This window comes from Brachyistius frenatus, unplaced genomic scaffold (genome assembly GCF_029030835.1).
Source record: "Brachyistius frenatus isolate BFR_SWC_R1_liver_20210118 unplaced genomic scaffold, ASM2903083v1 Contig_292, whole genome shotgun sequence".
NCBI lineage: Eukaryota > Metazoa > Chordata > Actinopteri > Embiotocidae > Brachyistius > Brachyistius frenatus.
Window position 1 is genome coordinate 273542 of NW_027210891.1, and position 24070 is coordinate 297611.

The 24070-nt window shown below is 42.9% G+C and overlaps 2 protein-coding genes across 2 annotated transcripts in view; one reads left to right on the forward strand and one right to left on the reverse strand.

The window, feature by feature from the left end:
• The window catches only part of pdzd8 (PDZ domain containing 8), a 38909-nt gene extending 26348 nt beyond the window's left edge, over positions 1 to 12561 (forward strand). Inside the window, exons 4-5 of the mRNA XM_069722442.1 lie at positions 8480 to 8642; positions 8740 to 12561. Of these exons, the coding sequence (XP_069578543.1) occupies positions 8480 to 8642; positions 8740 to 11099 (2523 nt within the window). The 3' untranslated portion in view covers positions 11100 to 12561. The remainder of the gene's footprint in view (positions 1 to 8479; positions 8643 to 8739) is intronic.
• An 8934-nt stretch (positions 12562 to 21495) lies between these two features.
• slc18a2 (solute carrier family 18 member 2) overlaps positions 21496 to 24070 on the reverse strand; it is a 37550-nt gene continuing 34975 nt past the window's right edge. Inside the window, exon 16 of the mRNA XM_069722465.1 lies at positions 21496 to 22417. Within this exon, the coding sequence (XP_069578566.1) occupies positions 22310 to 22417 (108 nt within the window). The 3' untranslated portion in view covers positions 21496 to 22309. The remainder of the gene's footprint in view (positions 22418 to 24070) is intronic.

Here is a 24070-nt window from a genome sequence, read left to right on the forward strand (position 1 = left end):
CAAACGAAACAGTAATGATGGGAGCTTGAGCCGCTCACCTTATGAACTCTTGCTGTGCAAACCTTAACAAACTAACATTAGCCTTTGCAAATACTGTGTGTGGAGCGTTATTACCAACAATCAACCATCAGTGGTGTCATCAACCATCTGATGTCATCAACCATCAGTGATGTCATTGTTGGTTTGTGAACGTTATGAAGCCTCCAGTTCAGATTCTGTCCGTCACCATCTTGTTAGTTCGGAGCGGTTTGGAGCAGGAAGTGACCATATTTGGACGAGCTGGGGGAGGAGCCAGCGGTGGATCTGACCGATCTGATCGGAAACCTGACGATACTACGTCCCGCCCACCGATAGCTGTAACCTGACTGCACCACAGACCTGTCAATCAAACAGACACGCCCCCAAAAACAGGTCTTCTTGAATCTTCTTTTCTAATGAATGAGGGATTATTTTCAGATGGACCTCCAGAAAACTAAGAAGAAGGAGTGACTTTAGCTAACAACACTGAGATAACTGATGGACACATTTTATTCACTTTGGATTTGATGAGAGAAGTTGAATGGGAGTCTATGGAGACGGAGGCTTTTTGGAGCCGACCTCTAGTGGCACTCGCTGGTATTGCAGCTGAAGACTCTTCTGGATCAGAACCATTTTACAGACCTGAAGCTATGAACTCTTTTATAAACAGTCTGTAGTTTTATATCCAGTCTGTGGTTTTATATCCAGTCTGTAGTTTTATATCCAGTCTGTAGTTTTATATCCAGTCTGTGGATATAATGGAAATTCTTTCCCGTTTGAGGTGTTTTCATCTCTTGTTCCAGATGCTCTGTGCTACCGTTTGTCTTCTGGTGGTTGATTGTCTCCAACTTATTCCTGATTAGCCATACGGGACTCTTGTGTTTTTTTTATTTGCTCAAATGGCCACTGTCAGTCTGAACTGTGCCGTGTCTTCAGTAGCTGCAGCATCTACACTTCCTTAACTACTGTTGGTACCATAGAAAAACAAGTTGTGTTACCTTTTCAGAGTTTTGGCATCGACGTGTTGCCAAAGTGTTGGTTTCTAGTCTGTAGTTCGTAATCCGTTTCTTTAATTCAAAGATGAGCCTCTTCAATGGAATCTTGAAACCTATTTCTGCTTCATTTTGAGATTTACTAACTAGTAGAGACAACAATTGTTGAAACTGGATCAATGTTGAGCGACAGCGTTTTAACTGACAGCTGCCAAATGGGCTGCAGTGAAAGACTTTGGGCAGTTGTACATCCATCAATGGTTGTATAAGTCCTCTACACCCGGTGGACTGACACTGAGGGGCGATATTACCCCAAAGTATTACATTAAACCTTTTTCCTATGCAGACTGCAGAACTGTGCTGTTGTCACATTTAAGATCAATGAAGTACACGACATCTCACATGCAAACTGTCGATAGACACGATAGCTTACAAGCGTCCTTCAATGCCTTCATTGCAGCCAATCGGTAGTTATCAGACGACTTCCTCCTTTGTTACTCTGATGTTTGGTTATTTTATTTGATTTCGCTTTTTGTTGTAAAATAGATTATTGATCAGCCTCACTCTTGGGTCGCCTCCTGTTCTTTGTTTGTGAATGTTAGGAAGCCTCTGATTTTCCACAGTGTCCCAAAATCTTCTGTCAGTGGAGCTTGTAGCTGGAGTCATTGACATCATGGCACGTCCCACCTGAACCACAGAGCCATCACCATCAAACACCAGAGCTGATGCTGCGTCGCAGTCTTCTGCTGTGCAGCCGTGTGAGATTGATGCGGTTAGCCGTCATCTTCAGAGGCGAGAAGAGTTGTAGCGTCGACCGCAGCAGGGACGGCGATGTTGGGGTGTGAAAATAGTTTTGCAGCAGGTGTCTCCACCCAAACCAGCTGAGTCAGCTTCTTTTATCTGAACAATATCAAACTGATACTCAGCACACAGGCTGGTGCAGCTCCCGGTTGGAGATCCTGCTGCTGTAGACGTGACGGTAAACCGAGTGGAGTCTGGAGGAAAACATGCAGCATGTCGTTCCTTCGTGGTGCCGCAGGACTCCAGGAGACATGAATCTGTCCGTCTCTCATGCTGTCTGTGATGTGTCTGTGGTGAAGGTCAGCCGGTCCCAGTGTCGCAGCTGCAGGGCTTCATTTCTCTAAGCTGGACATCTCTTCCTTTGTCCAGACTCTGAACTTTCTGATCCATCCTCGTATCCTCAGTAAGGGTGGAAGTAAAACTGTTGTATTTTTTAGAAGACAATAATGATGTCTTCGTGCCATTTTAAAAGACAGTCATAAACATAAAGCTGCCCTTTGTTTTGTGTGTTTGAATTAGTGGATAGTAAATGTTTGAGGACGTGACAAAAATATTTCAGACACCTCCATCAGGATGTATGGAACATTACAAGTTGGGCAGCAGTTTAACGTGTCCTTTTTTAAAAATGAATTGTTTGTTTTTGAAAAGAATTATAAGTATCATAGTGATGTATCTACATTTTTTAGATACACAAATAAACTTTGAAGTTCTTTGATGTTGACTTCCAAGAAACGATTAAATATTTGTCAGTGGCACAAGTTTGATTCCCTTATTTTCCTCTGTGGGATTTTATATTTTTATACTTATTTATTAATGTAGTCAAAAACATTATAGCAAATACAACACGGGCAATATGAATTCCTGTGTCTTTCACGATGCTCTGTCGTGGTCCCTGAATGTTCAGATTTCAGTGTCAGTTTTTCCGCTTCAAACGGCGGACGTCTCCGTGGTACTGCTGTGTACTAATACAGTACTGTAACCGATACTGTGTCTGACAACACGTACTGCAGAATATGCGTCACCGTTGACCGGCCTAATGAGTGCCTGTGTAAACACCTGAGCAGCTCCTGGTCATGCCCCCCCCCCCCCCAGCCCCTTCCATCTCATCACCACTGGGGCTGCTAATTGAATGTGGCAGGGAATTGCTGTGCACTTGCCTCGCAGCGACTTGTACCCTATAACCATACACAAATCGATCTGACATGTGGTATTAGATTAAATTACCAAGCAGTGCAGTGACAGGGAAAAGGATTTGCTCAACCCCCACCTCTCCATCTCACGCACACCCTCCCAGACCTGCCAGAGACCAGAGGGATGTTCAGCCAAGCAACAGGAGGTGCTGCTCCGCCCGAGCTTTCTGTCCAGGGCTGCAGACCAGCCTGCAGCGAGCAGCCTCTCCTCCCTGATCCCAGTCACACTAAACCTCTGATGACTTCTTCCACGACGTCCAGTATTCTCCAGTCTAATTAAATGGATGTGCAAGATTACAAATGTGACAGCAGGAGTCACGTTTCTTCCATTTTACTGTGTATTTATGTGTGTCTCCGATTTTGACTTGTATACAAACTGGGTTTTTACCACAGACTGGATATAAAACTACAGACTGGATATAAAAGTGTTCATAGCTTCAGGTCTGTAAAATGGTTCCGATCCAGAAGTGTCTTCAGCTTTTCTAATGAATGAGGGATTATTTTCAGATGGACCTCCAGAAAACTAATAAGAAGGAGTGACTTTAGCTAACAACACCGAGATAACTGATGGACACATTTTATTCACTTTGGATTTGATGAGAGAAGTTGAATGGGAGTCTATGGAGCCGGAGGCTTTTTGGAGCCGACCTCTAGTGGCACTCGCTGGTATTGAAGCTGAAGACACTTCTGGATCAGAACCATTTTACAGACCTGAAGCTACGAACTCTTTTATAAACAATCTGTGATAATGACCTATATATGTACTAACATAGTTCAGAGACAGAAACGTTTGCACATGCTCGTATCTCCACTCAACTCTTCACTGTCTGAATCCAAACACATTGAAATGACTCCAGACTGTCTGAATTCAGCTGCTGTTGGTTTAACTGGATCCTCCAGGCAGCAGCAGACCTGCTCACTGTTAGTTTCAGCATTTTAATAATCTTATTGATTCATTTTGGTGCTTTTCATGGTTTGTCTCCTGATTATATTCTGGACATCTTAATTCCTGATGAACCTTTGCCCTGTTTGAGATCCTCATCGAGCCAGTGTCTCCTTTTAAGTCTCTTCTAAAAACGTAATGTTATCAGAAAATGAATCCTGATTTTATTTTGGGGCCTGTTCAGTGTTTCAGATGGAGATTAAATAAACAGATTTTAATGTTTGGCAGCAGCAGAAGAACCGAACGCATCCACTAGATTTCCGCATATTAAAATGTCTGACTGGTTTTCTTATGAGGCATTTTGAGATTTAGTCAAACTTGTTATTTTATTATTGATCAGCCGGTCTTTTATCACATCTAAATCCAATCCAACTTGTGATCAGTGTTTTTTGGTAAGTGTTTATATCCACTGGGTGTCAGCGAGCAGCTCGCATGAGGAACAGCAGAAGGAACAGATTGTGTTGTATCCTCAGAGTGTTCATCTACTTGGACGTGATGCTCGTCTCCTCCTCCGCTGGCCGTTTACTGGTTTCTCGGTGAGTGTGTGATCCCATTGTTGGTTTTGGGAAGCCCGTGACATGTCAGTGCGTAACAGAGTGGAATCGATGTCTTTTATCACGGAGTGTTTTATTCAGGGGATCAAAGGAAGAGTTGTCTGGGTCTCTGTCCTGGAGGGAGAAGAGAGAACTTAAAAGTAGTGATCGCTGCCATTTGAACATATTAACCTTTCATTTGTTCTCTGTGGCGGTGCAGATCAAACACAGGCTGGATCTGCTCAATGGCTCCATTTACATCCGGCCAGTTCGGTGTTGCTATGTTCTTTGTTTGTCTTTTTCTGTACAGAGACAAGAGATCAGGACCTGCATGTTGTCTTAGTCGATGTTAACAAGGTTAGTGCAGTCAGTGCTGCTCAGCCCCGAGAGAAAGCACCTCGACACAACAATTAAACTGCAATTTGGAGAAGCACCAAACAACTTCTTTGTTTGTGGAGAGTCGAGGGAAGAAAGATTCAGCTCCCTTTTTTATTCAGCTGTGCTTGGATGTTCTCCCCACCAAACAGATGCAGATATGGAGATCACCAAGCACTCATTTCTGTTCACTTTCAGTCAAAAATGAAAATAATAATAAAAAAAGTTAAAATGTTAACATGTTAAAAATATCATGTTCACCGGACAGCTGCGGGGAACTTGCGTTTTATATTATGAACTGTAGATAATGAAATCCACAAATTCTTATGAGCAGATATTTTTCATTTCAACATTTGATATGTTGTTTTTGGTCTATTTTCAATTAAATATGGGTTTATGTGATTTACAAATCATTGAATTCTGTTTTTGTTTACATTTTACGCAGCGTTGCAGCTTTTTTGCGAACAGGGTTGTAGATATATGGATATATTTAGATAGATATCGATATATAGGAACACACAGCTGCAGCTGAGAAGCAGCAGTCTTATCACTGGACTTTAGTGTGCACTGCCATATAAATAGGTACACATGAGTGTGTGTGACGGTGCATATGTTGGTCGTGTAAGTGTGTCTGTGTAAAAGGGAGATTGCCCCTATTTTCACTTTAGCAGAATGGATGCATTTGTTCATTTGTAGATCTACTGTGGGTTTAATAGCCCCATTGCAGCTTCTGATACAGCTGGATACACACACCTGTATACACACAGCTGGATACACACACCTGTATATACACACCTGTATACACACACCTGTAGACACACACCTGTATATACACACCTGTATACACACACCTGTATACACACAGCTGGATACACACAGCTGTATACACACAGCTGTATACACACACCTGTATACACACACCTGTATACACACAGCTGGATACACACCTGTATACACACAGCTGGATCCACACCTGTATACACACACCTGTAGACACACAGCTGGATACACACACCTGTAGGCACACAGCTTCTCCTCAGTGATACTCAGCACCTCCTCTCACCTTTCAGACATTCTTACTCAAACGGTAAAATATGTCACCATCCTGAAAGTGTGTGTGAATCGTCAGTAGCCAATCACAAGCTGCCCCACTGAGCACTGGCACCAGGATCTGAAGGTCCCTCCTGCTGTGTGCCAAATGCCGTTGATCCATGTGGTGGATCATAAATAGGACAATCAGCCACTTTGGTCGGCAGCGTTCTGGGACTGATATATTAATGGTCTCAATTTGAACAAAAAAGTAACAACTTTATGGCAACTGTTCTTTTTTTTATTTATTAAAATGCTGTTTCCAAAAACGTTGGGATGCTGTGAAAAATGTAAATAAAAACAGAATGTAATGATTTACAAATCACAAAACCCATATTTCATTGCATATAGACTAAAGACAGCATATCAAATGTTGAAACTGAGAAATTTTATTGTTTTATAAAAATATCTTCTCATTGTGAATCTAATGCAGCAACACGTCTCTATAAGTTGTTCCAGGATCATGTTCACCACTGAGCTGCATCAACTCTTCTTTTAACAACACTCTGGAAACCTTTGGGAACTGAGGAGACCAGTTTCTGGAGTTTTGAAAGTGAAATGTGGTCCCATTCTTGCCTGATAGAGGATTTCAGCTGCTCAACAGTTCAGGGTCTCCTTTGTTGTATTGTTCATGTCCTGATGCTCCAGATGTTTTCAATGATTGACAGGTCTGGACTGCAGGAGGCCAGTTTATCAGCGGACTCTTCTACTAGAGAACCATGCTGTTGGAATACGTGCAGAATGTGGTTGGACGTTGTTCTGCTGAAATAAACAAGACCTTCCCTGAAAGAGACGTTGTCTGGATGGCAGCATATGTTGCTCCAAAACCTGAATATCTCATTCAGCATTAATGCTTCCTTCCAGATGTTCAAGCTACCCATGCCATGTGCACTAATGCATCCCTGTACCATCACAGATGCTGGCTTTAGAACTGAGCTGATAACAAGCTGGATGGTCCCTCTCCTGGACTGCAGGCAGATCAGTTTAGCACTTTGACAACTCTACTATGGAGCCGGGGTTGGAAACGGGGTTGTATAACTACAGTCAATATTTAACCCCAAACATGACTTCATTGTGGTGAACTGAATATTGTTTATGTACCAGGGCAGTAAATTGTCATTTATAGTTGGATCTCCTTCAGTATGTCCAGACCCTATAAGAATGGATATGTCTGTATGTGTGGCTGTGTGACGGAGATCAGATGGAGGCTTCCAGCATCCTGTGAGATCAGCTGCTTCATCACGTGTAACGTGCTCTCCCTGCTTAATATCCCAGCATCATGCGTGTGCTGGTGTACTCAGCCTTCAGGTTCAGTCGTGGTCTGTGTGATGTGGAGCTTCATATTTGGTCCGTTTTTATGGTTATTGTTTGTGATTTCCTACTTTGTGCTGCAGCCTCAAGACAAAGTAAAACAGCCGGCTGTGTTTTAGTCATTAAAACATGAATCCTCCTGTTTATTGTGGAACTATTTCACAGACCGTGTCTGCAGCAGGAGGAGGATGTATTTCTTGTCCTGATCGAAAGACGGTATGACGTGTTTTACGACTGTGAGTTTGCACATTTGTGTTTTATTATTGGTGTTTATTTGCAATTAAATGAGTTTATGAGATTCACAATTTTTTTTACATTTTAGATTTTACACAGCGTGTTTATTCAGAAACAGGGTTTTAAAAAGTATGTGATTCAGTTTGAGTGGAAATATGAAGCAGGAAAAACTGCCCAGTGTTTGTTAGAGTTTTTTTGGCGACATCAGCCACTGACACGTTAAAGAAACAGATGTCTTCATTTATTAACCATGAATACAGATCAGACCACACCATGCTAGCCTGTATGGATCATCTGCTTATTCATGGCCGGCTCTAACTCAATCACTGCCTTCCAGCAGGATTGTAACAAATGACAGCAAAGAAAATTACAGTCATTTGTCTCCGTCTCTCCGCATCACGTTGGCCTTCTTTCTCTAAACCGGGACACCTGGACGTCCTCGTGCTCGCTCTCCTCCTCGTTGTCCAAAACTTTTCTCTCCATCTGGAAAAATCCCACCACATACAGTACGCGTCTGAGACGATGGTCTCCGATCACAGCTGATGATCAGCATCAGACGGCCTTCTGGTAATGGACCTGTCAGGAATACGTTGGGTCACCTCCGCACCACAGCAGGTGTGTCGGGGGTGCCGTGGACCGTGGCTGTCATTAAGGTGGCTGAGGGGCTTAATTGCAGCTCTCGCTCTCCGCCCACAGAATTACCACTTTCAGTTTGAGTCGCTCATCAAAGTGCTGAAGATGGATGTCAGTGTTCGTCTTCTTCTTCTTCTTCAACACATAAACGGTCCACGCTGTTGATTGTACACCTTAAATGTGAAGAAATACACAGCAGTGAACAAAAAAAGAGATTAACTTCGATTTTTGTTGTTGTTTGACTAAATAAAAGGTGTGTGTGTGTCTGTGTTGGTGTATATATATACACAAAATAGATGACGTTCACGGCCTTTAACCTGTAAATGAGCGCTGGTCCTAATTGTCCCGTTTTCTCCTCAGACGGAGGTTGTTAAGGGGCCGTGCGGCAGCGTGGGAATGACGTTCAGACACGTTTCTGCCAGCGAAGGCGACGCAGTGCACGTCAGCATCGAGACGGTCACGCAGAACTCCCCCGCAGCCCTGGCAGACCTGCAGAGGGGCGATCGCCTCATTGCTATTGGAGGTCAGAGATGTGCGACTGCTTATCAACACTTATAAATGTACTTTTGAAAATGCCTCCTGACTGACAGCTTGCGTTCTGTTCTTCTTTCTGTTGGCAGGTGTGAAAGTGACGTCCTCGGTTCAAGTGCTCAAACTGTTGAAACAGGCTGGAGACCGGGTGGTTGTACTTTATGAGAGACCGGTTCGGCACCAGACTCTCTCTTCGGGAAGCCTAGGAACTCTCCAGGAAGGGTTTGGGCAGCTGGAGGAAAGCGGTTACATTCCCCATCCGGGAGGTTACGAGGAAGACCCGGCTCCCATCACCACCCTCTCTGACATATCAGACAGCAAAGACGTGGACTCTGAGTTTGAAGAGCTGATTGTGGACCCCAAACCGAGCCAGACTGGCGGCCTGCACAGCAGTACCACAAATAACAGTGACACCAAGGAGGATTTTCTGCTTACAGTAAACCAAAGCCCCAAAAGGACTGTGGCCACCTTGGCCTCGAAGCCCCTTGGTACCATATCACCCATCCTCAACCGCAAGTTGAACCTGGTGGGTCTCCAGTCACCACTAAAGCCGCAGCCCAAAGAATCACCAAAGCCCTCACCACATAAGACGAGTAGTGACCCAGGGGAGGGTCTGCAGCGCCCCACTGTTCCACCCCCGCTTCCTCCCTCGCGCCCCCCAGTGCCACCAAGACCTCAGATAAGGCTGACGTCGGCCTCCTCAGAAACCAGTCTCTTGGAAGGTGTTGATTCTGTTCCCAGTCATGCTGCTGTTGCTCCCACCGTGACTACCGCTGTCAGCGCTTCTGAGAAATCTCCAGAGAGACTTCTGCTCACTGCAGCCGGCGATGACAAGGCCGGCGCCGAGAAGGTACACGTCAAACAGGTTGAGGCAAAGCAATCCACCAAGCCAGCGGAGTCCAGCGACGAAATGCCACTTCCTGCCACTTTGACCGGCAGCAGCAAGACCGACCAAGCAAAGGACAAAGCTTCAGAGAGCTCCTGCAGCACGCGGGACAGTCTGGAGGACCACTCGCTCTGGGAATCCCCAGAAAGCATGTTTCGCAACCAGACCGCACGCTGGCCCAAGGCCTCCGTGGTGTTTGAGGTCGAGAGCAGCCAGAAGTATCTTAACGTGGCTCTGTGGTGCAAAGATCCCTTTAAGCTGGGCAGCTTGTTGTGCCTGGGGCACGTCAGCCTCCAGTTAGAGCACGTGGCCCTGGAGTGTATGGCCACGTCGTCAGCAGAGTACCAGAGCACCTTCAGGTTGGGTCCTCCGGAGCCTCGGGCCAACGTCAGCCGCACTGCGCTACGCAGTTTCAGCACGCACAAGGGCTTCAATGAGAAGCTGTGTTACGGAGATGTTACTCTGAACTTCTGCTATCTAGCTGAGGGCGAGTTGGAGTATCCAGGGGGGCTGGCAGAAAGGGAGCGGGAGGGGAGCCTCCACGACGAGGATTTAAGGGAGAGGGACCGAGGGGAGCCGATGACCTCGGCACCCCGCGACGACTTGGCCTACGGCGCCATGCAGCTGGTGGAGGTTCGTCACAACTTCCAGGACACCCAGTTCCAGAACCCCACCTGGTGTGAGTACTGCAAGAAGAAGGTTTGGACCAAGGCAGCCTCTCAGTGTATGATCTGCACCTACGTCTGCCACAAGAAGTGCCAGGACAAGTGCCTCACTGAAAACCCGTTCTGCGTGGCAGCGTCTGAACGTCGTGGGGCGGACCCTGAAGCCAAATCCACCATCAACCGTGCCACCACCGGCCTAACGCGCCACCTCATCAACACCAGCTCCCGCCTGCTTAACCTTCGCCAGGTGCCCAAGACTCGGCTTGTCGAGCAGGTGGCCGATGTGGTGCCCGGAGCGGTGGAGCCCTCGCCGAAGCATACCCCGAACACATCCGACAACGAGAGCAGTGACACTGAGACCTACACCAGCGGTGCCAGCCCCTCCAAGCAGCCCGCCGGCGGCGGCAGCAGTAAACTGGTACGTAAGGAGGGCGGCTTGGATGACAGCGTGTTCATTGCTGTGAAGGAGATAGGCCGCGACCTCTACAGGGGGCTGCCCACAGACGAGCGCTCCCAGAAGCTGGAGTTGATGCTGGACAAGCTGCAACAGGAAATTGACCAGGAGCTGGAGCACAATAATAACCTTCTGCTGGAGGAACGGGAGGCCACGGATGCACGGCGCAAAGCCCTTATCAGTACTGCCTTGGGTAAGTCTGGGGAGAGACTCCAGGCCCTCACCTTGCTTATGATCCACTACCGGGCAGGCATCGAGGACCTGGAGTCCGTGGAGAGCACCTCTCCCTCAGAGCAGCGAGGCTTTAAAGGTAAAGGAGAAGGCCTGGAGGAGGAGGCTCTGATGGGGACAGACGTGTACGACAGTGAAACCTGCAGCCCCGTGGAGGTGCAGCTGCTGGACGACATCACCGAGGAGCAGATCTGCGTGGAGGCTCTCCACTGAATACAACTGAACCAGAAGAAGAGGAACATGTGCAGCAAAAGTAGATGTTGACGGAGGGGAACTTTCAGCGGTCCATTTTAAATGTTGGGGTCCACCGTTTGATTCATACTGTTTTTTTTGTTCACGTGAAGATAAAAGGATTAATAAAGGATTAATGGTGAAGCTGTTATTGATGTTTTGATTTGCGTTTCCATGCGCCAGGTTTTTAAAGGGAAGCTTGAGAGCTGCACCATCGTGCTGCATATTTATCCTTCAGTTTTGTTTTTCTGCTGCTTCAAAATGTGACCAGAACCTTTTCATTCAGAAAACTCTCCTTTCTGTAACAGCTTTGCCAGAGGGACTTTTAAAAATGTGCACATTTCTTTGGTCAAATAGTCTGAATCATCTGAATTTTGGAGGAGGAAAGTAATTTTCCTTAAATATTAGTCTTTTTGTGAGTAACAAACCCATATGAAGGTGACATAATGAGGATTACACATCCATTGCAGTGCTGCATTTATTTGTTGAAGGACCTTGCAGGCAGTCATCTGCATATCTTTAGTTTGAAGCACTTCTTCACTGTAAAATCTTTAGATTTTAGAGGAAACCTTCCCTGCTCACAGATCTGAGATTTCAGCAGTTCCATAATTGTCAGTGGTATCTTATATATAATTTGCCTCTTTCTTTTTGTTGATTTGTTTGTATTGTTTAGGATAACTAAGTTTGACAATGTAACCAATTTTATTTTGTCCTTGCACGGATGTAAGATTTGATTGTCCTGGGTGATGACGTGGTATCGATTCCTTAATTCTCTCATTATTATTATTATTATTATTATTAACAATATACATATTTGTGTTTGCCAATTCATGCTTTGTTCAGAACACCCCTCCACCTACTACGGCACATTTCTTACTGATAGAGACTTTGATGGGTGTAATGTGAGAAAAGCACGTTATTAACGTTTTTGACTGCTCTGTGAATGAATGTTGCTCTGTAGCCGGTCAATGTTCAAATCCACCTACTTTTTTCTAAAACTGTGTGTGTGTGTGTGTGTGTGTGTGTGTGTGTGTGTGTGTGTGTGTGTGTGTGTGTGTGTGTGTGTGTGTGTGTGTGTGTGTGTGTGCGCGTGAGAGAGAGTGGATTATCTTCATGCTTTAAAGAGTGATGTCATTCAGTGCAGCTCATTTGCCTTTGAAAGTTGCTTTCATGCCCAAATGAATGTATGTTCCTTCTCTGAGTTTTTTCTATATGCAGCTGTTTTGCAATTCCCCCCCCCCCCCGCCTCCCCCACCCCCACCACAACCAACACCCATCAATAACGTAGTCTGTTACAGTCATTCTGTCATAACCAGCTACAGCCACCAAAATACTATTCTGTTCATCTTTGAGAGCGTCTGGAAAAGAGTTGTTTGTAATAAGGGAATATTTTATGACAAATCTACCCTTAACACTGAAAACACTGAGTCACTGGTGATGTCCTTTTCTTATATATATATATACACACTTATTTTACCAGCCAGTGCCACAGCTCATTTTCTCCAGCTGAGGTTGATGGTGGATCCTCTTAGAAAGATAGTTTGATAGCATTCTAAACATATCAGCTGCATTTAGGGGATGTTGGTTTCAGTCTGTTGGAGCTGTGACGTTCAACAAGCATACGGGGGAGAACTCAATTAGAGTAAATGTACAGTATCAACGTCTGATTGAGAGTAAGATGGAAAACAGCTCTGTTGGATGAAACCAGATCCCAAGACTCCATTTGGAGTCATTGATCTATAAGTTTTAAGGCTTATCAGAAACTCATACACAGCACAGTAGTAAACAGTTGATGCTTTTTAAAAGATAAATAAAAACAGAATCCAATGATTTGCAAATCCCATAAACCCACATGTAATTGAAAATAGACCAAATACAACATATCAAATGATGAAACTGAGAAATTTAATTTTTCTATGAAAAATATATGTTCATTTTGAATTTGATGGCAGCAACACGTCTCAAAAATGTTGAGACAGGATCAACAAATGACTGGAAAAGTTGTGGCATGCTAAAAAACAAACCAGGCGGAACATCTGACAGCTAATGAGGTTCATGTTTAACAGTTCTGGGTCTCCTTTGTCGTATTTTTCTTTTCATGATGCTCCAAATCTTTGCATGGTAGAGTTTTAACCTGCATTTGTGGACGCAGCGATGAACTGTGTTCACAGACGATGGTTTTCACAAGTGTTCCTGAGCCCATGCAGTGATTTCCACTCCAGAATAGTGTGTTTTTAATGCAGTGCTGCCTGAAGGCCTGAAGATCACCACCATCCAATATTGGTTTCCAGCCTTGTCCCTTGTGTTCAGAGATTTCTCCAGATTCTCTGAATCTTTTAATGATATTATGAACCGTAGACGATGAAATCCACTAATTCTTTGTAGTTTTACGTTGAGGAACATTATTCTTAGATTGTTGAACTATTTTCCAACACAGTCTTTCACAGAGTGGTGAACCTCTCCCCATCTTCACTGCTGAGAGACTTTGTCTCTCTGAAATCATCTTTTTATACCCAATCATGTTAATGAGCTGTTGCCATGGTAACATAATTAGTTGTCAGATGTTCCACCTGTTTTTTTTTGTTGTCTTTACACGACTTCTCCAGTTTTTTGTTGACTCTGTCCCAACTTTTTTGAGAATGTTGCTGTCATGAATTTCAAAAAGAGCAGATATTTTTCATAAAACAATAATATTTCTTTGTTTAAACATGTTATATGTTGTCTTTGGTCTATTTGCAGTTAAATATGAGTTTACAGGATTTACAAATCATTGCGTTCTGTTTTTATTTACATTTTACAGTGTCCCAACTTTTTTGGAAACGGGGTTGTAAATATGACAGCAGATAACGTTTTGTCTGTATTGCTGATGACTACAAGTCAAACAGGAGAGAGATGTTATGAAGTAAGTGACACTGCTCTGTATTATAGCAACAGTTTCAGCTCTCTCTCTGGACACCCCAGCGTTAACTCTCCTGCTGTGCCTCGAGTGGCCTCGTTCAAATTAATGAAGCACGTTCACTTTGTCATGCTGCGCTGATGCCTGCTTGATTGTCGCTTAACACCTTTGAGATTCTTTTAGATAACTTTAGATAACACCTTTCAGATAACTGCTCTGGGTTAAGGCCTCCATTGCTTCTAAAGAAGCCTTTTCTCTACTCTAGGTACCTGGTCCCCATATGTACCATTTATTGTGTTGAGTTTCATAAGTTTTCTCACCCAAACACTTCATAACTGAAATAAAGAATTTGTAGGTTCCAACATTCAAGTCAACAGACACATTTAGGCCTTTGAGGAGCTCTCAAACACTTCTTTTGTTCGGCCCACTGGTTGGAGCAGATGGACAACGCAGCCCTCAGATCACATGTTGATGGTGATGGACTGATGACCTCCTTCATTTAAAGGTTGGAGTTTAACTCCCCCTCAGAAGAGCTAACCCTACAGTAGTGCAAGTTCACATCTTCAGGTTTTCCTGCATTACAAAAACAGCGAATGGAAGATTCAAAAATAGCAAACATCACACAAAATGCACTAAACAAGTCAGCAGAGGGTGCATTTTCCCTTGCATGTAGCATAACTCTAAGAGAAGCATAAAACTGGGTAACAAAACGTGAACTGTCCTTCTTTAGTCTGCAACATAGAGCAGCTCCACCTTCCTCGCTGCTGTCTCTGTCTCATGTCCCTGTTAGTATACTGGAACAGAGAAAAATGCCTCAGAGACATTCTGCAAACGTATTTGATCTCAGTGAGCAAAATACAAAATAAAATATTTTTGCATGGGATGAAATCTTTTATAATTGGGTTAATTAGCCCAACTCAGATGAGGCAACGGCCCACTTCCTGTTCTTATCAGAAAGAATCACATGCACCCCCCACCACCACCACCACCATCCTCAACCTTTGAAACTGCACTGACTGCTCACCACAGCTTACAGCAAGTCAATATGATGTTGGTTTCTTTTTGTGTGTGTTTGTGAGGGATGTTGTACAGCAGCTTTTGAGAAAGACTCATGCAATGAAGCTTTATTGTACATAACCTAAATAAAGAAAATGAAATCATTTCCATCACTCTGCAGTGTGGTTTGATCTGCTAACACAGAAGACATTTCAAGGTACAAATCAGAGATTAAAATGTAAACCAGAAAAATTTAATTTAGTTCAACTGAATGACAGATTCCATCATTTAACACAAAAAACGACTTTATTAGGTTTAAGGTTTATTTATATTAAATATCAACAACAAACAAGGAAAGCAAGCTTTTATTTACAATTTTAACCAGCTGGTGGCCCTCAAATTCTTTGTATGTGATCACACTTCCAAAATATATAGATCAGTTATACAATGTAGTATGCATTTAGAAAAGGTCTGTCTATGTGTAACGACACTTATACAACCAGTAGCTCCGCCCCAAATCTGATTGGTCACCTGAACATCTGAACAAATCATGATGACATCACAACCTGCTCATCACTAGAAATATCCCTCCTCCTCCTCAATAGGAATATATAATTAGAATAGAATTTCATATAATATGTAGTATAATGTAGTTTCTATTTGTTATAGGTCTACTAAATGACCCATTTGGTGAAGTCGGGTCTCTTTTGGTCCTTTTTGGTCGCTCCGAGCACCCGTACCGTAACACCACGGATAGTCACGCACTTACAATCCTAGCGGCGGCTAGCTGGACCGGTTTGGTTTGAACACATGACATAGCTAAAATGTGAAAAACACATGAGAACATGGATATCTTTGTTCATCAGATATCTTTGTTCATCAGATATCTTTGTTCCAACCAGACTGAGCTAGCTGATCAGTTTAGTGTTTCTATGTTCTGTATTTATTCGGTTGGAGACTAGAAATCCTCTCTTTTCAACCTTGCCCACAAGGGACAAGGCTGGAAACCAATATTGGATGGTGGTGATCTTTGGGCTCTCAGGCAGCACTGCATTAAAAACAGACACTATTCTGGAGTGGAAATCACTGCATGGGCTCAGGAACACTTCTGAAATGGAGATAACTAACAAAAAGTTAATATAAAAGTTAGTGGGCAAATATTTTGAGAGTGAAGTGCTCCACAATATGAACACATGTAGATTACATATTTTAATTAGATGGTAACTTGTATAATCACAGTATCACACTGGAGGGTGTTTTAAGGTCATTATTGGCATGACAGTGATGCGGTCAGGACAGAGGTGCATTAGAAAAATCGCTGAAAGAAACCACAAAGTCATCCTTAGTGGACATTTGCAAAGTGATGACTCACTACTGACTAATCTCCATCTACTGAGAAAGACTATTGGATGTGGTTGAAAACAGCTGAGAACAAAGACAGTAAGGAAGTCAAATTGTCATTGTTTCAGCCTGCGTGTGCGGTTTCCTCTCGATGCTCCCTTTACCTTCCTGCAGGTATCGCTCACTTCAGAGCTGCATGGTTGTGATTCTACTGAAAGTGCTGAGCTGAGTGAAGATATCTTAACGAGGACGGAGCGAGTCGATGGAAAACAAGGAAAACAAAGAAATGAACCAGTAGTCTCCAGTTGTTGTTAATTCCTGCGGACGCTGGACACTAACCGAGTGTGTGTCCGTGTCTCAGCAGTCAGCGAGGAGGCGGGGCTCTGTGTGTAGATGTGTGCACACAGCTCGTGTCTGTTAGAAGCCTCCATCAACACGGATATTGACACAATTACTCAGACGATACTCGTCAGAAGTAAATTGTCTGTACTGGATACTCGTTTCCTTTAATGTGTTAAGTGCCATGAAATAACCTGTGTTGTGATTTGGCGCTATATAAATAAAATTTGAATACTCTCACAACTCAACCCTTTCCTCAGAAATTGCATCTTTATTTTTTTTTACACATTTCAGTTCATCACAGTTTCCTTCAGAGGATCCATCCCAATCAAAAGCAACACAATAGGATGCCTAAAAAAAGTAGTAAACTTTCCCTGCACCTGCACTGCTGCAGGAAGGACGACTGTTGTTTTTTTGTATTGTGTGAGCATCTGCAAAGTAATTGAAGAGCAGCGTTGCGATGGACAGGCTGATTACAGTGTCTGCTCCCATATTTCCCCGTCATGGCAGCTCGTCCTGCTGTCTTCCAACACGCAGGACGGCCAATCAGCGCCAGTGTTGCTGCGACCGCGCAGAAAAGCATACATGTTGCTCCTCTGTTCATTTACAGCTGTCATGGCAATAACATGAAACTGCATTGAGACTAACACCAGGAGGTAATGGTGGAGAAGATCCGACTGTCCCTCATTTCTGAGGACAAAACTGCTTTTTTAAAGTAAACCACATTTAATAGAGAATGTGGTGTTCAAACATCGACATCCAACCAATGACATGCATGTAAGAATCAAACACACAAATGTTGGCAACAGATTCTGGATGAACAGAACCACAAAGAAGTCATAGAAACTTTAAACCCAAATACAATGCTACTGTGGCTGCTGTGCATAAATTGAATCTCCAAAGAGAAAGAAGCCTTTCAGATTGGTGCTGTAAAAGAGAATCCACTTTGTTCACGGTGACCACGGTTGCTCTTAAAAAGAAATACTGATAGTATGAGTTAGAGGATTATCGCCACACACAAGCCCTTGTAGCCAAGAGTGGTTTAATCATTTTCAAGCAGCCACTGACCAGAACAATAAATAACAGAAGCAGCCACTGATTTGTTTTATAAATGTAAAAGTATTTTTTTATCAATGTGGCTCGGTGCAACTAAAACCTCAGTAACCTTCCCTGACTGTGACTGCTTGGATATTCAAGCACCATCTTTCCTACTTTCATCTTTCCAACTTTTTAACTGCTATGTAAATAATATTAAACAAACCTTTTATAATTTTCTCACCCTTTTCAAGACAAAAGTGATAAATTACACAACATAGCGATGAGCATTGTTGGGGAGTTTCAGTTTAAAGTAAAGTTAAAGCAAAAGGGTTCATATATGTCAGGATCCCTCTCCTTCCTAGAGTTGTCCCTGTGCTGGTGGGCGTGCCCCTGTGCTGGTGGGCGTGTCCCTGTGCTGGTGGGAGTGTCTGGTGTGTGTGTGCAGCTCGTTCAGCTCCACCTGCTGCTCATCAACTCTTGTTCCTGACACAGCTGATCCTCATCCCACTGATCACCTCAGCAGTACATCTACTGCCGGTCTTCCACTGGCTCACATGGTTCTGCTTCAGCGTCAGAGTTCTGCCGGCTCTCACCTGCAGACCTCTGGTCCCTGGATGCACCTGTCTGTCTGCTCAGCTGCCAGCAGTAACCTGCGGTGGCTCCCCGAGTTCTCCTCCTTGCTGGATCTCCACCTGCGATGCCAGCCGTTGACTCTCCGCTGCCCAGCAGCCCTCAACCACTCATATGCTGCCTAGTAGCTCGGGCTGAGCCCAGAACTGAGCCCAGTTTTGTCCCACTGACCTTTTGGACAATTACCACATCACAACCTGTTTTAACAATAAATCTGGTTAACCTTCATCCTGTGTTGTACTTTTGGGTCCCTTTTCCTATCGACACCATAAAAATATGTATTTGAAACTATTTCGAAGTTTGTGTCTTCTCTGTTGCCTCAGGAGATATTTGATCAGTGTTTAACAGGTGTTTTCCAGCCATAAATAACCTCTCATAATTCCTCATTGGATCGTGGCTCAGTGTCCATTCAGTGGAGAACTGCAGTATTCCAGTACAGCCTGTCTGTGCTCAGCTGGAGGTATTAGCTGCTTCTCCTCCTGCTGATTTTGTTCAGTGTAATGTTCTGAATATGCAGATGTTACTCAAAGACAGATGCATTTCTAAAGATACATATGAAACAGACAAGTTTAAAGTAACTAGTTGTAAATTCTAAAAGAACCTTCAAACCAGGAGAACCAAAGAACTGAGGAGCTTTTTAATGTCCGTTTAAGAGTCAAGGAAGCACATCATTGTCCAGTTATTACGGAGAGTTTCATTTTTTATTGTACTAACAATTTAGCAGTTTAACTACAACAAGATACATATCTAAGGTGTGGTAAACTCTTTTAAGCAGTAGTCAGGATCACCTGTGGCCTCCGAGAACAACTAGTAGCATTGATGATGATTAACCAATCTGTACAGCTGTTGGTTCTTTTCAGTAAACTTTTCAGTGTCATCTGATATAACAGAGAGAAAGCAATATGAAATTATTATAAATATATAATAAACTATTATTTCATCATTCATTTATGTTTTACATGTTAAAGTAAGATTTTCTTTTTCCTAACGTTGGAGGGGGCGGAGCCTCAGCGCCCCATATTAACAAACCGCCACTGCTCATCACGCTGCTGGCGTTCATTCAAATCAACTTTAAAAACACTTTAGAGGTTGACAGAGTGTCTGCCGGTTTCGGCGCATGCTGATTGGTTGAAATGAACCCGAGGTCGACGCCCAGCAGGGAGGAAGGACTGCAAACGGTTCTCTGTGGAGGGTGGACAGACCAGATGTTCAGGGAGTTAAATCGGGGTCTGGTTTGCAGCAGGCTAATTTGTGACACCCGATGAGAATGAATTGTGTACTTAGATCCTGACAGATGTAACAACAGACCTTTTCCACGACACACATCCTGACTCGTCATAGCAAAGGAAGCTCAGGTGTAAGTAATGACATTCATGATGGCTCAGAGCAGAAACACAGCAAGTGGTGAGGTCGCCAGCAGATGACACTTCCCCCACTCAGCCGCTGGCGGCTGCATCCATCCAGCTGTCAATCAAAAGGCTGCTGCTTCGACCGTTGTTGCTATTTTGGCTCACAACACACGTCAGTGCAGAAGCTGCCTGTGATCAGCGCTGTAAAATAGTCATCTGCATGTCATGCTTCTCTCCAGGGATTAAACATTTAAAATAATTCTTCACGTGTACCAGAGTTTTCACAATTTTTATTGCGTCCATCTTGCTCACCACTTTCTGTGTTTCTAACGTTGGTTCCACTCAGTGGGTTTTCTGTTTGTCGCTGTAAGCGCAAAGAAAATTCAGGTCCAACCTGCATATTCCACTGAACACGGCTCCGTCACGTCGTGTGCGCCATGATTTCTAGCAGGGAAACGATGTTAAATAGTTTCTTTTCTGTCCATGATGTGTTTATTGTTGTCATTTCCTACTTTGTGCTGCAGCCTAACGACAAACTTAATACAGCTGCTGTGTTTTAGTCTTTAAAAACATGAATCCTCCTGTAACATTATTGCAGAGCAGGCAGGTGTGGCCAACTTCTTTTTGTAATTTGATGAACGCAAATGCATCTGTGGTGCAGCGTGGCAAAGTAGGAGGAACAGATAGTAGACGGTGTGTCACAGCTGATCTCAGTCATGGCCAATCAAAGCAGCTCCTCATCACCGACTGACATCGACCCCAGCGGAGGATGTAGCAGCCTCAACAGTTTCTGCTGGGAGCCTCGAGGTCGGCATATCAGGTGATGCTAAATGTTAAATGTGATGTTAAAGTGAACAACACATCCAACAAAGTGAAATCAGGTGCTGGAATGATGTTAAAGACTCAGCTTAAGTAAACTATTCACACTCGAAGCTCCCGGTGCAACTCGTTTATTAACAACACGGATGAAGAGCAATGTTCTTAATAAATAAACTGATGTTGTAGTGTCCTAAGAGAGAAACCAATAAAGTGGACTAGAAAGTTTTCCAGTTGTTAGTCATACCCCATGTGTTGCCATGGAAACGAAGATCACACTAACAAAAAGTTTTCTATTTTGAGAACGAATTGTTCCACAACATGAACACATTTAGATGACATGTTTTATTGAGTTGGTAACTTGTTGTATAATCACAATATCACCCTCTCGTGAAATATTGCTTAACCATTGCAGTGAAGAAGTGTACACATTAGAGCCCCCAGAACATTGCAATGGAATGAACTTCTTATTAACCTGATATATGACATTTATGCTGAAAAGGTCTGTTGTAAACAGCTCTAAATGTGGCTATATATATGTATTATGGGAAAATATTGGTAAATCACATGGGTCAGAACTCTTGAAGTGTGTAACAGTGGCTGTGTGGCCTGTCAGAACTCAGACAGGTTTCAATGGATTGACAGCTATCACGGGAGGCAAATGCCATCAACATGAATCTTTTACTTCAAGTTCATTTTTGGGGAATTTTGATGCATAAATTTGCTTCATTGATTACCAGCAAAGTGTCTTGGCAATTAAGCAGAAGAGTCACCAGCAGCTGTGATGTATCCCACCCCGGAGGTAGATGGTCCATCACTCTTAACCCTGCTCTGCTGGATTATACATAATGCATTCATAACAAATACGTTGATTACCCCAAAAAGACATGGTTATGGATCGTTGTGATATCAAAGCTTAAATATCTACATTAATATTACCGAGGCCAACAGAAAAGATGGAGTTATTGTGAAAGACTGTGAAATTTTCAGTTTATTGAAATCAGCCACTTCCATACTATAATACTGGGTTCATGCTGTTATACTAAACTGTGTGTGTGAATACAGTTAAGATACAATTTCATAGTTTTCCCAAAGGAGTAAATTTGGGAAATGTTTTTAGTCATCTCTCTCTCTAAACTTGCCAAAAGACATGGAGTTTCCGATCTGTTTTGAAATACATTCTCCTCCTTTTTTGAAGCAGCTAAAATGTAATAACGTCCTCATGCAGTTCATCTCCAACAGCAGGAAGTATTTGGTTTGTACTTCTGGAAATAATTCAATACAAACAGGCTCGTAAATCTTCCCGGGTTTTATGAAAAGCAGTTTTTTTTTTACATACCACACAATTATCCATTATAATATCAACTGTGACACCAATAATAATACTCGGGACAGTATCGTTGACATACAGTAGATAAAACGTAATGGCCAACACATGGATTAAGACAGATCTGTGTTCAAAATAAAACCAGCAAAGCGTACTTTTTGCTCAGACCTTCCTACTGTCTAAAAGGTACTCTTTGACAGATCTCTCTACTCAATAAGGCTGTTGGTTAAAAAAAATATCTCTCACACGATGCACTTGCAACCACAGATCAAGACAACTTTGGTTTGCTCCAGTACAACTGCTAAGAGGACACCGAACACTGAAGACTGAACGCAAGACATTCACATGGAAACATCTCAGCTATTTTGTTTCAATACTGTTTCTTTTCGTCAGTGTTCTTCGTTTTTGTACAACAAAATAGATCCTCTGAAGGGTTAACGTGTGTGTTAACGGTGTCCTGTTAATCGTAATCATCATATTCTGGATCCATGCTTTCACCCTGGCAGTACGTCCCCTGTGTGGAGTAGGACCGTGTCTTCATTGAACAGTTGGTGTCCATCAGAATTGCCTGAAAAGACAGTTGTTGACAGGTGTTGACAACAAGATTTTCGTACTGAGTAAAACACATAAGAAACTATCTTTAAATGTTTATGTACTTTACATGGTTATATTTTGTGTAGGATTTGAAACATCTTCACTTCAGCATGTCCTAGCAGTAGTATGCCAGATTTCTTACGTCTAAGAAATATTTATATGTAAAACATCACAGAGAAACTTAAACTTAAAATACATGAAATAATCATCAATGCACAGTATTGAAAACCAGAAAGACGCTGGGCCCAAGTTATGCTGACATGAAATACTGATTCAAATACCTAAAGTACATAACAACATAGCTCAGTAAAAACTGTACAATACTCACTGTACAAGTTAACATGACACTGGAGCTGTTACATCTAACTTATGAAATAGACATACAGTACATATGCCATCTTTCTTTTTAAGGTTGTATGTAAATAAAAACAGAATGCAATCATTTGCAAATCATGTAAACACATATTTAATTGAAAGTAGACCAAAGACAACATATAGGCTGAGAAATATTATTGTTTTATGAAAACTATCTGCTCATTTTGAATTTGATGGCAGCAACACGTCTCAAAAGAGTTGGGACAAGGTCCACAAAAGACTGGAAAAGTTGTGTAACGCTAAAAAACAAACCTGGTGGAACATCTGACAGCTAATTATGTTCCCATGGCAACAGATCAGTAATATTATTGGCTATAAAAAGATGATTTCAGAGAGGCAGAGTCTCTCAGCAGTGAAGATGGGGAGAGGTTCACCACTCTGAAAGACTGTGTTGGAAAATAGTTCAACAATCTAAGAATAATGTTCCTCAACGTAAAACTCCAAAGAATTAGTGGATTTCATCGTCTACGGTTCATAATATCATTAAAAGATTCAGAGAATCTGGAGAAATCTCTGAACACAAGGGACAAGGCTGGAAACCAATATTGGATGGTGGTGATCTTCGGGCCCTCAGGCAGCACTGCATTAAAAACACACTATTCTGGAGTGGAAATCACTGCATGGGCTCAGGAACACTTGTGAAAACCATCGTCTGTGAACACAGTTCATCGCTGCGTCCACAAATGATGTTAAAACTCTCCAAAGAAGAAACTAGATAGAAACATGATCCAGAAACACCACCGCCTTCTCTGGACCGAGATCATTGAAGATGGACTGAGGTGAAGTGGACAACTGTCCTGAGGTCTGATGGATCACAATCTGAGATTCTGTTTGGAAATCATGGACGCAACTGGTCTCCTCAGTTCCCCAACGTTTCCAGAGTGTTGTTAAAAGAAGAGTTGATGCAGCTCAGTGGTGAACACGATCCTGGAACAACTTATAGAGACGTGTTGCTGCATTAGATTCACAATGAGCAGATATTTTTCATAAAACAATAATATTTCTCAGTTTCAACATTTCATATGTTGTCTTTGGTCTATTTTCTATTAAATAAGAGTTTATGTGATTTGTAAACCATCATCAAATTTGAAAGTGATGCAAATAGTGATGGAGGGAGACAGCAGCAGAGGAGATGAATGGATGGGGGTGAATACAAAGAGTGACGGTGGTGTTAGAGGGACAATGAATGACATCACATGCTGCATGGAGAAGGACAAATGGAGATGGAGACAGACAGGTGGAGCTGCAGAAT